At 51.8% G+C, this 13229-nt stretch overlaps 2 protein-coding genes across 4 annotated transcripts in view; one reads left to right on the top strand and one right to left on the bottom strand.

Annotated features, from left to right (window-relative positions):
- Positions 1–352: 352 nt before the first annotated feature.
- Positions 353–4815, top strand: LIMD2 (LIM domain containing 2). 2 transcript variants are annotated; one of them, XM_051994963.1, is made up of 5 exons: positions 353–461; positions 2673–2761; positions 3021–3065; positions 3202–3341; positions 3485–4815. In XM_051994963.1, exons 2-5 carry the CDS (start codon positions 2720–2722, stop codon positions 3642–3644), a joined length of 387 nt encoding a protein of 128 aa, XP_051850923.1. In that variant the 5' UTR covers positions 353–461; positions 2673–2719; the 3' UTR covers positions 3645–4815. The 2 variants fall into 2 exon arrangements, with proteins under 2 accessions (XP_051850923.1, XP_051850925.1); XM_051994965.1 differs by lacking the exon at positions 353–461 and adding an exon at positions 1278–1409.
- Positions 4816–6885: 2070 nt separating this feature from the next.
- The window catches only part of MAP3K3 (mitogen-activated protein kinase kinase kinase 3), a 90872-nt gene continuing 84528 nt past the window's right edge, over positions 6886–13229 (bottom strand). For both annotated transcript variants that reach the window (XM_051994961.1, XM_051994962.1), the window contains 3 exons: positions 11012–11141; positions 10671–10848; positions 6886–9795 (listed from right to left, as the gene is read on the bottom strand). In XM_051994961.1, coding sequence (XP_051850921.1) covers positions 9567–9795; positions 10671–10848; positions 11012–11141 — 537 coding nt within the window. In that variant the 3' untranslated portion in view covers positions 6886–9566. The remainder of the gene's footprint in view (positions 9796–10670; positions 10849–11011; positions 11142–13229) is intronic.

Below are 13229 nucleotides of genomic sequence, written 5' to 3'. Positions count from 1 at the left end.
GGGTAGTGGGTGGGGAATCTCTTTGGGATACAAACCTAGTTAGTAGTATTACTGGGCCAAAGAGTATGCCCAATTTTATAATTCCAAATTATTCTCCAGAATGGTATCCCTTTGGTATCCCTTCTTTCCGGTGAATGTCTTGCTGTGAGCATTGCATATAATGTCATGTCACTTGCATTAGTATTTTGCTTCATTTTCGATTTTTTGTTTGTTTTATGTATTGAAATAAGGGATGGTTTTTTGAGAGGGGGAAGGGATTAGTTGGGGTGATGTTAAAAAGTTATCAGTAATTAAAAACAGACAAACGTGTCCTTGCTATCTTACCTAACTAATTGAATTGGCCCGCCCTCCGCCTCCAAGAATGTAGAATAAGAGCAGAAACCCGAGGCTAGCGGAGGAAATTGATTGGCTGGGTCAGTTTCGAGCAGTCAAAGGAGGTGTCGAGGTCGCCCCAGATCTTGGTAAGGAAATAAGGCAACGATTCGCCCCCAGCCGCTTGCTTGGAGCGCAGCGAAGGCGAGGACGTGGGCTGAGCAGCCCGGGAGACCTGAGGTCCCCGCGTCCCCGCCCTGCTCCCGGCCCCAGCCCGGACGGCGGAGCGGGGCTCCTGGGGAACCTCGCCCTCAGGGGCCACTGGGGAGTCAAAGAGGCAACTGAGGCCGAGAATGAACCCGGGAAGTCTGGTGGGGGATGGGGGAGAGACAGGGGTCCGGGGTGCTGTCCCCAACACTCCTGGGCAGCCCTCTCCTGGGGGCCCCTGATTCCTGTCCTGGCGCCCTCTGCTCTCTCTTCCTCCCCCTCCTCCCCCGTGCGTCCTGAACTGGACTGTGGAGAGAGATGGAGCCGAGAAGGCCCGGGGGGAGGGGGGAGGGGACATTACGGGCTGGAGCTAAAGCGCCCCGAGGCCGGACTAAGATGGGGGAGCCGGAGCTGAAGACGAGCGCGAGGTTTAGGGGGACCTCGATGGGCCGTTAGAGGTTGGGGCGCGGAGCGGAACGAGGTTGAGACTGGGGAAACCAGGCGTGGTCGGAAAAGAGGCAATCAGAAGGGCAGGCGCTGGGAGCGGGGCTCGGGGGGCGGCCGACAGGGTCCGAGGCTTTGGCGCCAACCTCCCGGGCTTGGGGGCAGACAAAGGCGGGGGTCTGAGGGAGGGAAAGCGGGCGAGGAGACAAAGCGGGGCGGGGAGCCGGGTTGGGGGGACCCAGAGGCGGCTCCGGGGCCGCGCGGAGCCAATGGGCGGGCGGGGGGCGGGGGCCCGGCTGGGGGCAGCGCCAGGATAAGGCAGCGACGGCGGAGGCGGAGGCGGAGGCGGCTCGGGCTCCAGAGGCGTCGGCGGCTGAAGCCACCTCCCGCCCCCGAGAAGCAGACTCGCTCCACCTGGCCCCGGTGGCGGCCCAGCCTGGGCCTGGGTGAGACCCGCGGGGACGGCAGGATGGGGTGGGAGGGATCTGAATCTGGGACCCCAAAGGGGCGACAGGATAGGGCTGGGGGAGGCTGAGTTCAGGATGCGGGGCAAGAGGAGGGGCTCATCTTGGGACCCCCGGGAGCCGCGAGATGGGGCTGGGAGAGTATAGGTCTGCCATCCTTCGGGGGCCGCGGGGTTGGGAGGAGGGGCTCATCTTAGGAGTCTTGGGGTGGGGATGGCAGCTGGATGGCTGAAGAGAAGGCTGAGTCCTGGACCTCTTGGGGTCCCGCGGGGTTTTGAGTAGGGTCTCAGCTCGGATACCCCTCGGAGGGTCTCAGGGATGGGTTAGGGGACTCAGTCTGGGGCTCCCGGAGGGGGGGAATCGGGATCCTCTCCATGGGCTGTGATCTCTCTTCAGGGACAGCGGGAGGGCGCCCTGGGGGGCTGCTGATTCCCGCTGGGCTGGACTGGGGCGTGTGGATAGGTTCGGCTGCCCCGAGCCCAGGGGAGAGGTGGGGGAGCTTCTGGGTGGGCTAGTTTGTTGAACACTTCCCGGGGCTGGGAAGGCAGCCGGCCGCAAGGCTAAGATCGTGGCCGGGCGTGGAGGCGTGAGAATGTACTTGGCGGCGCTTTCTCTATGGGGTGCGCATGTTGAGGGGGGTATGGGACGAGGGTGACTGAGCTGTCCAGGAGCTGGGGCCCTGAGAAAGGAAGTCGGAGAGCTCGGGGAGGAGAAGGACCGTAGTCTCGGTGCCTGCCTCTTATCCCTGTTAGATTGACAGCGCCGTGGGGTCATCCCCAGGACACTGGTTTCTCACTGTGTTCGAAGAAGCATCCCTTCTCCAGTCCCGACCCCGCGTCCACCTCAGCTCTAGGTCCCTCTCGTAGGGTCACTCTTTACTGTAGCACTTCACGAGCCATCCCCGCACCCCCAACCCTGATCTGCCTCAGTCTCCTTACTCCATCCCCACCACCTCTCCCAAAGAGCTTTTCATTTTCAACCCCCCCCCCCCAATGTTTCACTGATGGGTGGCCTGAGAGAAGAGGGTGGTGAGGGTGGGAGGCGGAAGTGGTAGGACCTAAAGCAACAGGAAATGACTTAGGGAAAGTCCCAACCACAGCCCCCCACCTCCCTGATTATGCTTCTGTTGTAAACAACCCTCTCCCCGACCGAACCACCCTCTGAGTGCAAGATGGGGTAGATGGGGAGCCGGAGCTGGAGCAGGGTGTGGGCCTAGATCCCCTCCTGACTAACTTCTCCTTGCAGAGTGCTCTGGGCCGCACTCCCCCATCATCCCCATCCTTGCCTTCATCATGTTCCAGGATGCTGGAGCAACCCAGGCCACCACCTCTCATGTAGGTAACATCATCATCCCTACCGCTACCCAGCTTTTCCCCTCAGGGTGGAGGGAAGGGGATTGGGGCTGTTTGTAGAGGCTCCTGTGTCCAGACCCGGGGATCGAGTCGGGTTTGCCCCTTGAAATGTAAAGTAAAAATCGGGAACCGGATGGATGGGGAAGGCAGAGGGAACGCTGCTTTAGACCTCAGACTGGACGTAGGCTCGGATGCCAGGAGCAGCGGGACCAGCCCTAGTTAATTTCCCTTGTATCCCCAGGAAGCCAAGAGCAGCCCTAGCGGCAGCACGGTGCAGCGCTCCAAGGTGAGGCCTGAGGTGTCGGGTTCCAGCTCGGGATGGAGGTGTGGGGGTGAGGATGGGGCCCCTGTGCGATGCTGTGGGGAGGGGGAAGTGGGCCTTTTTCAGGGGTTGATACTGTGCCCACTCCCCCACCTCCCAGTCGTTCAGCCTAAGGGCTCAGGTGAAGGAAACCTGTGCAGCCTGCCAAAAAACGGTGTATCCCATGGAGCGTCTGGTGGCTGACAAGCTGATCTTCCACAACTCGTGCTTCTGCTGCAAGCACTGCCACGCCAAGCTTAGGTGAGGGCCCCTGCCAGAGTCCCCCCTCCCCTGCTCCCTCCGCTGGTTGCTTCTCCCTTTTCCGGGGTGACGGGGGTGGCTGAAGGTAAGAGTGGGCGCCTTGTGCCTCCCCACTCACTCCCTGGCCCACTCCTGTTTTGCAGTTTGGGCAGCTACGCAGCTCTTCATGGAGAGTTTTACTGCAAACCCCACTTTCAGCAGCTGTTTAAGAGTAAAGGCAACTACGACGAGGGCTTCGGCCGCAAGCAGCACAAGGAGCTCTGGGCCCACAAGGAGGTGGCCAACGGTACCAAGACAGCCTGAGGCCCTCCGGATGCCTTCTGCCTACCCCTGTTCCCAGGGGCTTTTGGGGTGGGGTGGGGAGGAGCTTGGGAAAGATTGAATTGGGGGGGAGGGTGGGACATACTTGGGGCTGCTCTGACTGGCCCAGTGATGACAGGGGCTAACTTGCTGTCTTTTGCCTGCGTAGGGGGATGGGGGTGCAGTGCTATCCCTCTTTATCTCAGGGGGCACTTCATTCCCACTTGGGCCCTCCAGTTTGATTTCATACCCCCTTCCCTCAGTAGGCCTCAGAGAAGCAGGCCCCAGGGAAGGATTTCCTCCCTATCTTGGTGCCTTCTCTCCAGCTGGGAGTCCGCTTACCCCACCAACTCCTCCTGGGTCCCAGGCTCCCCACTGCCAAGAGGGCCCCGTGCCCCTTCTCTCCTCCCATCTACCTCTGTCCACACCCTGGTTCTGATTTACACCTAAAACACCTGGGAGAAAGGAGAGGCTAGGGTGCCATCTATTGACTAGAAAAGCACAGTGATGCTGCCTGGGAGGGGTAAGGTGAAGGCCCAGGCATGTCCCTAAAGGTACAGACCCTTGCCATAAACCAGGGAGAGGCATTACTTGCCACCCTAGAATCAGGGAAGAGGAACTAAAAACAACCCTTGCTAGGTTGTGAACTACAGAGACTGGTTGTGGGACCAAAATAGCCAGTTCCCTTTGCCCCTTCTGCTCCCCCTCCCCGCCTTGTGCCCATCTTGACTGTTGTGATCCTATTTTAAACATGTACCCAAGAGTCTATCTTTGTGTCTGTGTGATTGGTCCTGAAGTTTGGGAGCTGAGATTGACCAAAGGGCTGGGACCGGACTGAGGAAAACTAGGAGAGGTCTCTGAGTGCAGACAGCACACCCCCAGCTCCTTTTAAAGGATGACCAGGAAGGGTTAAAACCTGGACAAAATGGGGACATTTTCCCCATCCCTTTACCCTGCTCCCAAAACAGGCCATGCCCTTTCTTCCCAAGGACCATCAAATCCAAAATGATCTTTTAAATGAGGATCTTAATCTTTTTGTGTGTCGTGGACCTCTTTGCCAGTCTGGTAAAGCCTGTGAATCCCTTTCTCAAAATAATGTTTTTAAATATTTGAAGGAAATGCTAAATCTCAAGAAATTAGTGAAAATAAAGGTGCAACTTTTTTCCCATCTCAAGTTCACATTCCACCTGAAATCTTATGTTTGGGAACCCTTTGGGGTTTGTACAGACCCTCCTGGGAAAATGATCCCTGTTTTGAATGGTGTCATTTGTTGAAGTTACTCTAGAATTACCCAAGGAATTCTTCTGTCTTTCCACTTCCACTTGCAGTCAAGCACATGACCAGAGACCCAAACTAGTATATGTTATGGTCAAAGTTTGCACTGACTGTGCGCCTCCCTCATAAGAGAAAGATAAGACAAATTAAGCATGTACTATGTGCCCTCTGAGGGCCACTAGTCCGACTGAAAACTAAGCGGGAATCTTTCTGCACCCAGCATCGCTGACGTGGTCGTCCACCTTTAGCTATAAGGAGGGAGAGTGCGCCCCGCACTCCCCTTCAAGGCCACCCAACCTACTCGTGTGATGTCATACGGGGAACCAGAGATACAAAGACAAAAATATCCTAGTCCTCAAGTCACCATAGGTTTCTCCTTAATACAGAAAGACTTCCATATGTTGACCCTTTAAAAGAATGATCCCATTCCTCATGCCTTTTCTGGTCAGTCACTGCCTCCGGGGCTTGGAGCATTCTGGCTGCAGCTTTCTGGCTGGGTTCCAGTTTGTCATTGTCTTCCCAAAAGTGTGCCCAGAATAGAACACAGTCCTCCAGATGTGGCCTGAGGAGGCCAGAATCGGGTGGGACAGATTCTCATCTCCATAGACACAGTGCCTCAATACCAACATCTACTGCTTTCTTTTGCTCCTCTCCCTTTCACTCTCATCTTCAAAGTTACTTGTAGATACTGAAAGAAAAAAAGGCTATAAGGTTCTTAACGTTTTTACTTTCTGTCCTTGGGGCTCCTAGCTTCAGCTTAAAAAGGAAAAGCCAAGGGCTACTTTTCTTGCCAGAGTAGTGATCCTAGTCTGATGTGAAGGCACTTATTCCCCTCCTCCAGTAACTGCAGGGGGTAAAGATGAAAGCCCATCTCTGTCCACCAGAGCAATGGCTCTAGGAGCTGCCCCAGCAGTTCAAGGCCACATGGTTCCTCTAACAAGGGGTCCAAGGCAGGAAGTACAGAGGGACGGCTTGGGTAATAGCAAAAGTAAATAAGGAAGGGGGTGGGAGAGAAGGGCAGCTGGATTCTCAGGGGGGGGGATATGGGCAGGAAGTCTGGGGTTTTTCCTGTCTTGGACCCTGTTGCCCAAACTCCTGATTGTAGAAATAAAATTGAGGGACTCTTGGTCATTACAGACTAGGGATTCAAAAGAGGGGTGGGGTGGAGAAGGCTTGGGGGAGGAAGATGTCATCACTTTATACAAGTTTCCTAGACATGGAACAGACATGGCTCCAAGCTTGCCCTGAATGCAAGGGATCATCAGGCAGTGAGTAGGGAATGCCTAAATGTGAGGGAAACCCAGAAGGAACTCACATTGAAGTGCATTCAATGCCTCTGAAGTGGACCATAATCTGAGGTCCCTTGGAAATGGAAAAAGTCATCTTTGGACTGAAGTAACCAATAGGTACTTCATGCCCACAGGACTCTGCCTACATTTTGCATTTTCAGCAGGGAGCCAGGACAGACACGCTGGTCAGAGCTGCTTATTCTGGGCTTAGAAAGAGACTGCTGAGAATTTAGCTAGAAGGAGCCTTGGAAAGAAATGGCCCCTGAAGATCAGGTTGGTCACTCTCCCCCTGATAAAGGAGCCCTTGCTCCCCCCTAAAAAGGACACCATTATACTTACTATATAAAGATATATAACTATATATACTTACTATATAAGTTCATAAAAATTACCAAATGTGATTAGGAGGGTAGCCCACGGTCCCCATCATCAGCCCTCATGCTCCAGCCCATATTCTGTGTGACCTTGGTGCTTTTTCCACAGTGGAGTGGAGGGGGTGGGAGGAAGGAGGTGCAGAAGCATGGAAACCCGGGCAAAGACTAATTGTGAAGAAACCCGCATGTCACTGCATACACAACTACCATAGCCCATCCCAAGAAGTGTCCCTGTTGCCCCTGGCTGAGATTCTGAGCTTGCCATATTTGCTATCCTATCCACAAAGCAGAGGAGTAGGAGCCGGCTTGTATAAATGATCCTTTTATTGTAAGTAACGCGCTACACTGGCCTGGCTTTGCACTGCAAGCCCTCAGTCGGGATATAGTCAAAATAAACTATGGCTGCAAGTTCTTCTGCACAATCCACATTCAGACACTTGGCTCCTCCGCTAATATGTGCACAAGAGGGTGACCAAGAACCAGCCTCAGTCCTGGGCCTCTGCTGGCAGCCCAGAGCAGGAAGGCTCTATTAAATGATGAGAAAATGGTGGCACCTGGCAATGAAGCCGCCCAGCCCTTTGGCAGAGTCCATAGTGGCCAGGGCTAAGGGGCAGAGGGCACCTGATACTCCTAGGGCTCAGGACAGTCCTATGTCCCCACAGTTTTTCTTCTGGATAATTTAATAAAAAATAATAAATTAAGCAATAGCTCAATCCTGAGGCTGTTGGGCTAGCATATCCACAGTTTTTGGCACAAAAATCAAGTGTTGTGTTGTTTTTTTGGGGGGAGGGTGATGAGGAGAGTTTCAGGGTTTAAAAAAATTTTTTTTAAAGTTTTCTGTCAGGTAGTTACTGTGGGGTTGGTATGTAACCCCAGAGAGAGTCTGAACCTGGAATATGCAGAATCGTCTCACCAATGCCAGTGCCTGAGTTCTGTTTCCTCCCAAGGAGTGTTTGGATAAAGGGCTAGAGCTATGTTGGGAAGGATTTTTTTTTTTTGAGGGAGGAGAGGAGAGGAAGGATTCATTGCAGGAATTCCCCTCAAGTGAGAGGCTCTTTATGGAATGGAGGCTGAGAGAGAAAAGCCAAGCCACCACAAAGTAGCTCTGGTCAGGATGAAGGTCCCCAGTCCAAGCCTCGGGTGGGGACAGAGCCGAGGGGTAGAAATGGTGATGATGTTGGTAAGAGGGAGGCATCATCTGTCTTACCAGCCCCAGAGGTTGGGACAAGAGTCCCAGCGGGCAGAAAGGGAAGGAAACAGAGAGAGAGGCCCAAGCCCCATAGGCACCATTTGGCACAAACCACCAACAAATTTCTCTGCAAAACCAGCTGCTTTCGTTTTCTCTTCTCTCCCTTGAGGCAACAGTCACCTGTAACAGTCTAGAATTGCTATATATAAAAACCATCAAATATGATCTGAGATATAAATTAACAAGTACAAGGCCTCACATTACATGATGTGAAAAGGCTAAAAAGAGCGATAGAAACTACATTCATAAAAGTGCATCTTCAACATACAACGAAGGCTTTGGATTGTTATGGTGCCTGTGGGGAGACAGGCATGGCTGGGCACCGAGCCGCCGACCGCTAACACCCTGTCTGTCTCCGGAGATGAGCCCCTGTAACCTGGCATTTTTCCCTTTCCGTTCAATGACAAATTCTAAGGAACATGAGTGTTGGAGAGGGGCTTTAGCATTAGGCACATTTTGGGGAGAAGAAGGGACAAAGCCCAGGCTGAGGTATTTACAGCTGACAAGCTGCTCAGAGATATCATTCCTCCCAACCCATTCCTGCTCTTGTCCCTCAAGGCCAGGGAAGAAAGCAAAGGGCCAAGGATCACTTCATAGAAACACTAGGGCCCCTCGCTGGCGCCGGGGCTCTGAGCACAGATGGCAGCAGCACCTGGGCCCTGCCATGCCCCAGGCCAGCGTGGCGCTTTCCCAGCAGAGCCACTAACCCATTTTATCCTGAAATTTCATTTTTCCTAGATTTGCGGAAGAGCTCTTCTCAGGAGCCTCAGAAAGCAAGTTATTATGGCCCTACTGAGCCACCCCTGGCTCCTGAGTGGGAAAAGAAGCGTACAGGGCGGCCGCTGCTCTCCGAGAAGGGCTGGAGCCCGGCAGCCTGGCACTTCTAGCTCCTGCCTGGGCCCAACTTACCCTCTGAATCTCTGCTCCACAACAGCCCTGGGGGAGGGGAGAAGAGGCACCGACCCAGAAAGAGGGAGCTACCCTAGAGAGAGGACCCCAGCCGGCCTTGTAAAACAGGGACAATTGCATTGACAAAGACTGTGCCATCTCTCCGACACCCCCTCCCCTCCAGCAGCAACTTCTCTCAGATCCTGCAGGGAGGGGGTGGGAAGGTGCGCATCTCGGGGCAGGGCAGGCAGCCCCTCTCCCTAAATAAGGCAGCAGAGCGTTTTGTCCATCTTTGGTAACGAGGTGGGATTGGCAAACCTGGCCCGGAGTCTTCCCCGGGGACAGGGGCAGCACCAGCCTCCACCCCCGCTCTGGAGGAACAGCAGACTCTGCCCCAAGAGAGCCCCGGCAGGCTCAGGTGTCTCCAGACACTGGGAGAGGAAACAAAGTAACACTCTGAATAAAAATAACACTATTCACATCCTTCCAAGCCAGTGTGTCCTCAGCACCAATGTGAGCCCTGGTGCCCAAGACAGAGCGAGGGAATGCAGCTCAGAGGGAGGGTGCGGGGGAAGGGAAGAGACCCGAGGAGCTCTGAAGGCCAGAGCAATCCAGATATCCGTGGCCCTCTCTGAGCCCAGGCTCCCTCCAATCTGATGAGCATGGAGCTGCCCACCCTTCTCTGGCTCTGCAGCTACCCAGGAAGAAGGGAGTGACAGATGGACAGAGGGAAAGACGGCCTGAGCTCTGGGGCAGTCAGACCTGGGAGGGAGAAGCAGCAGCCTCCCCAAGTGCCTCCTGGGAGCCTCCCCCGGGGAGCCGAGGTCCAACATCAGTGTGGTGCGAGAGCTCAGTACACGAGCTGTGCAAAGTGGTGTGTGAGCAGTTCCTCAGCCGAAGGCCTCTGGCGGGCCTCCACAAAGATGCGCCGCAGGAAGTCCCGGCCGTGCTCAGAGATGTGGGAGGGCAGCTGGGGGTTGGTGGGCTGCGTGGCAATTTTGAAGATGGCAGCCATGGCCTCGTATTCTGCCCATGGAGGCTTCTCTGTCAGCATCTCTACCACAGTGCAGCCCAAGCTCCTGGGAAAAAGAAGGCGTCGTGTCAGTGGCAAGGAGAGGCGCCGTTGTGCCTTTCTCAGGACATGTGGGGGTGAGTCTGGGGCCACCAGGCCTGGAAAAAGGAGGGCAGCCTCCAATGGGGCCTGGGAGGGGTGGGCTAACAGGAGGGCTCTGAGAGCGGGAAGTGGTGCTAATACTGGAAAAGACAAACTGCCAGACTTCGACTCCACATATACTCTCTATGGCTGATCTTGGAGGAAAGAGGAGAAAAGATGTCAAATCAGGGAGTTTCTGAGGAGAAGTTTGAGAAAATTTTCCAAAGAATAACTTCATGCATCTTGCTAGTCTCTTCAGAGAATAAACATTAACTCCAGGTAAAGCAAATGGAAACCACCTGGGAAAATCTCAGAGAAAGAAGCTAGGGGCCTATAATTGTTTAGACTGTTAGCTCATCTGCATAGACTTTATCTCTAAGATAAAGGCTGTTTTCCACAGCCTGGGTTCTTCACAATAACAAAGAGGTCACTTTTTTGAGGGAAACAGACAGACATCCCATTGGGCTGGAGTCCTGCTGACTTGGGTCCAGCCTCCTCCTCTCTACCAGAGATGGGAATCTCTCCCTAGCTACAATCCTATGGGACCAGGAAGATGCACAAGAAGCTGCCTGATCCAAGAAAACTAAACGAATCCAGGGCAGTGAGGTCCTTAACCACTGTGACCTTTCCTAGGGCTGAAGGTTATGGGAGTGAGGTGGCTTAGTGCCCTCCTGTTGTCATTTCAAACAATAAGTTGTGTGGGCCTCATCTGAGATTAGAAGAAGCAGCAGGTGTCTATCTCCCCTCAGTCCAATCTGGTGGTTCTTCGTAGAACTGAAAGAACCCATTCTCACTACTTACCACACGTCTGCTTTCCTTCCATAGCCTTCTCCACTTATCACCTCTGGGCTCATCCAGTATGGGGTGCCTGTGACGGAACGAATCCCTGTCCCTGACATACAGATGGTCTGTAATCGTTTGCTGGCCCCAAAATCCCCAAGCTTCACATTCCCAGCAGAATCACGGAGGATGTTGGCTCCTGGGATACAAGAAGGCAGTTACTGCAGTCCTAGAGTTGGAGATACCCTTCTTTTTCATCCAACCCTAGCACAAACCGAGGATTTCTTCTTATGGGAAGGGAGGGCCCAGGCCCGGGATACCCCAAAAAGACAGCCAACCTCTGCCTCTCCCCACTTTCTCACCTTTGATGTCTCGATGCACAATCATATTGCTGTGCAGGTAGGAGACGCCTTCAAGGATCTGCCGTGTGTATTTACGGGTCACACTCTCAGTTAGAGCACCATATGCCTTCAGCTGGTCTTTCACTGAGCCCTGCCAGCCACCAAGGAGAAGATCAGAGAAAGTGGACCCAGGGCATCACTGCCTCCAGTTATGAAGAAGGGAGTCAAGGATGAAGGTAAACCTGCCAGGGTTCAGCCAATAGGCAAAGACACCTATCCTTGTGAAAAAAGACCCCTGGGATGGGAGGAGAGGGAAGGGAAATTTGCACCCAGTAATTCTTCCTTTCCTCCACACACTAGAGCTATGGAAATTTTGTCTTTGGGAGCTTAAAGAGACTAACTGAAGTCAGCCCAAAATTATACCTATCACTACTTCTGAGGCACAAACCAAAACTAACCAAACATTCTGGTTTCCAAATATAGAACCCATAAGACCATATTGACTTAATTGACATACCCTAACAATGCTGCCAGAGATGGTATCCAATACAGTCATCCACTGGGATGTTAGGTCACCCCTCAAGACAGAAGCAGAGATCTTCTCACCTCAGGAGGCCCTTTCCTGCTCCTCTTCTTTTACCTGGTCACCGCATTCCTGTTTCCTCATACCCAAAAGTGTCCAGCTGTTCTTCCTAGATGCCTATCCCACTTTATTCTCCCTCTCCACTGTACCATCTGGAACCATTTTCCTATTGTTAACAAATGATCTCTTGCATTAGATCAGTTGCTCTCATGACCCTTCCATCTCCTTGACAAACACAAACCTTTTTATTTCAAACGCAGTAATATACCTGCCTAGCTAATCTTTTCAGTCTGGAATGTTCCATCTTTCACATCTCTCAACATATCAAGCCCAGGAAAGGAACAGTTATATTCTGTGTACCTCACCGCCACTTTCAGACCTTCTTCCTCAGAACTATCTTTTATATAGTCACCTTTGATATTTACTCCAAATGGAGTAATATCCTATGTTAATTCTGATGACTCTGCCCCAAGAGAGCCCTGGCAGCTCAGGTATCTCCAGACACTGGGAGAGGAAACAAAGTAAGGGAGAAGGACCTTTACTTCACACATCTTTCTAAATTCAATTTTCTTAGATCTCCTTTGTGAATCTTGCAGCTTTTGACACCTTTGAACTAAACTCAAGGGACAACAAAGTTCAGATTCCTACTCATCTGGTGAATTCTTTTCTTTTTTTCCCCATGTCTTGATCCTTAATTGTGGATGTATCACACAGCTCTTTCCTGGGTACTTTCTTCAATTTCTATACTCTTTCTTGGTAACCAGGTTAGTTTCCACTGATTTAAACTATGTTAACATAGTTAACCTTCATCTCTCTCTTGAACTTTAGCCTCATCTCCAATCACTAGCTAGACACCTCAATTTAGATGTCTCACATTTCAAACTCAACAAAACTAAAATAGACTTCATTATGTATATTTCCTCCTAAAATCATCTATTCTTATAATTTCTAAATATCTACCAGATACCACTATTTTTTCAGTCACAGAGCTTCATAAGCTACAAGTTGTTTGTGATTCTTCAATCTCATTTTTAACTCAATTGTCAAATTTTAAAAGAATCTCAGAATGTGAAGAGTTGTAAGGGACCTCAGCAACCATTTTTCCAGGCCATACAGAAAAGAATGTTTACTACTCATGCCTGACAATGGTTATTCAGCTAATTCTTGAAGAACTCCAATCTGAGGGAACCCACCAACTACTGAGATAGTCCACTTAATTTCTGCATAGTTTTTCCTAGCCTTAAGTCTAAGTTTACATCTTTGCAACTTCTACCCATTATTTCTAATTCTGACTTCTGGAGCCAAATAGAAAAAAGTCTAATCTGTCTTCTGATTCAAATATTCCTTTAATGACATCTTTTTAATTTCAACTCAAGATTTTTGTTTCCATACCTCACTCTACTTCCATCACAACTGCCTTTGCTCAAGTCCTCGTCCTGTCTTGGCTTTCCTATTGCAATGGCCTCCTGAATGTGCTCCCTATATCTAGTCCTTTCCTTGTCCAATTCATTGACCACAAATTTGCCATAAGAAGTCACTGGATTTATTTTGTATATATCTCATATTTACTTATCTGTGAACACGCAGTTTCTTCCAGCATAATATATGCACTGAGAGGGCCGAAAGAGTCTCACTTCTGTCTCTCAGTGCCCAGCA

This window comes from Antechinus flavipes, chromosome 4, assembly GCF_016432865.1.
Source record: "Antechinus flavipes isolate AdamAnt ecotype Samford, QLD, Australia chromosome 4, AdamAnt_v2, whole genome shotgun sequence".
Taxonomy (NCBI): domain Eukaryota; kingdom Metazoa; phylum Chordata; class Mammalia; order Dasyuromorphia; family Dasyuridae; genus Antechinus; species Antechinus flavipes.
This window is presented reverse-complemented; position numbering and strand designations above follow the sequence as displayed.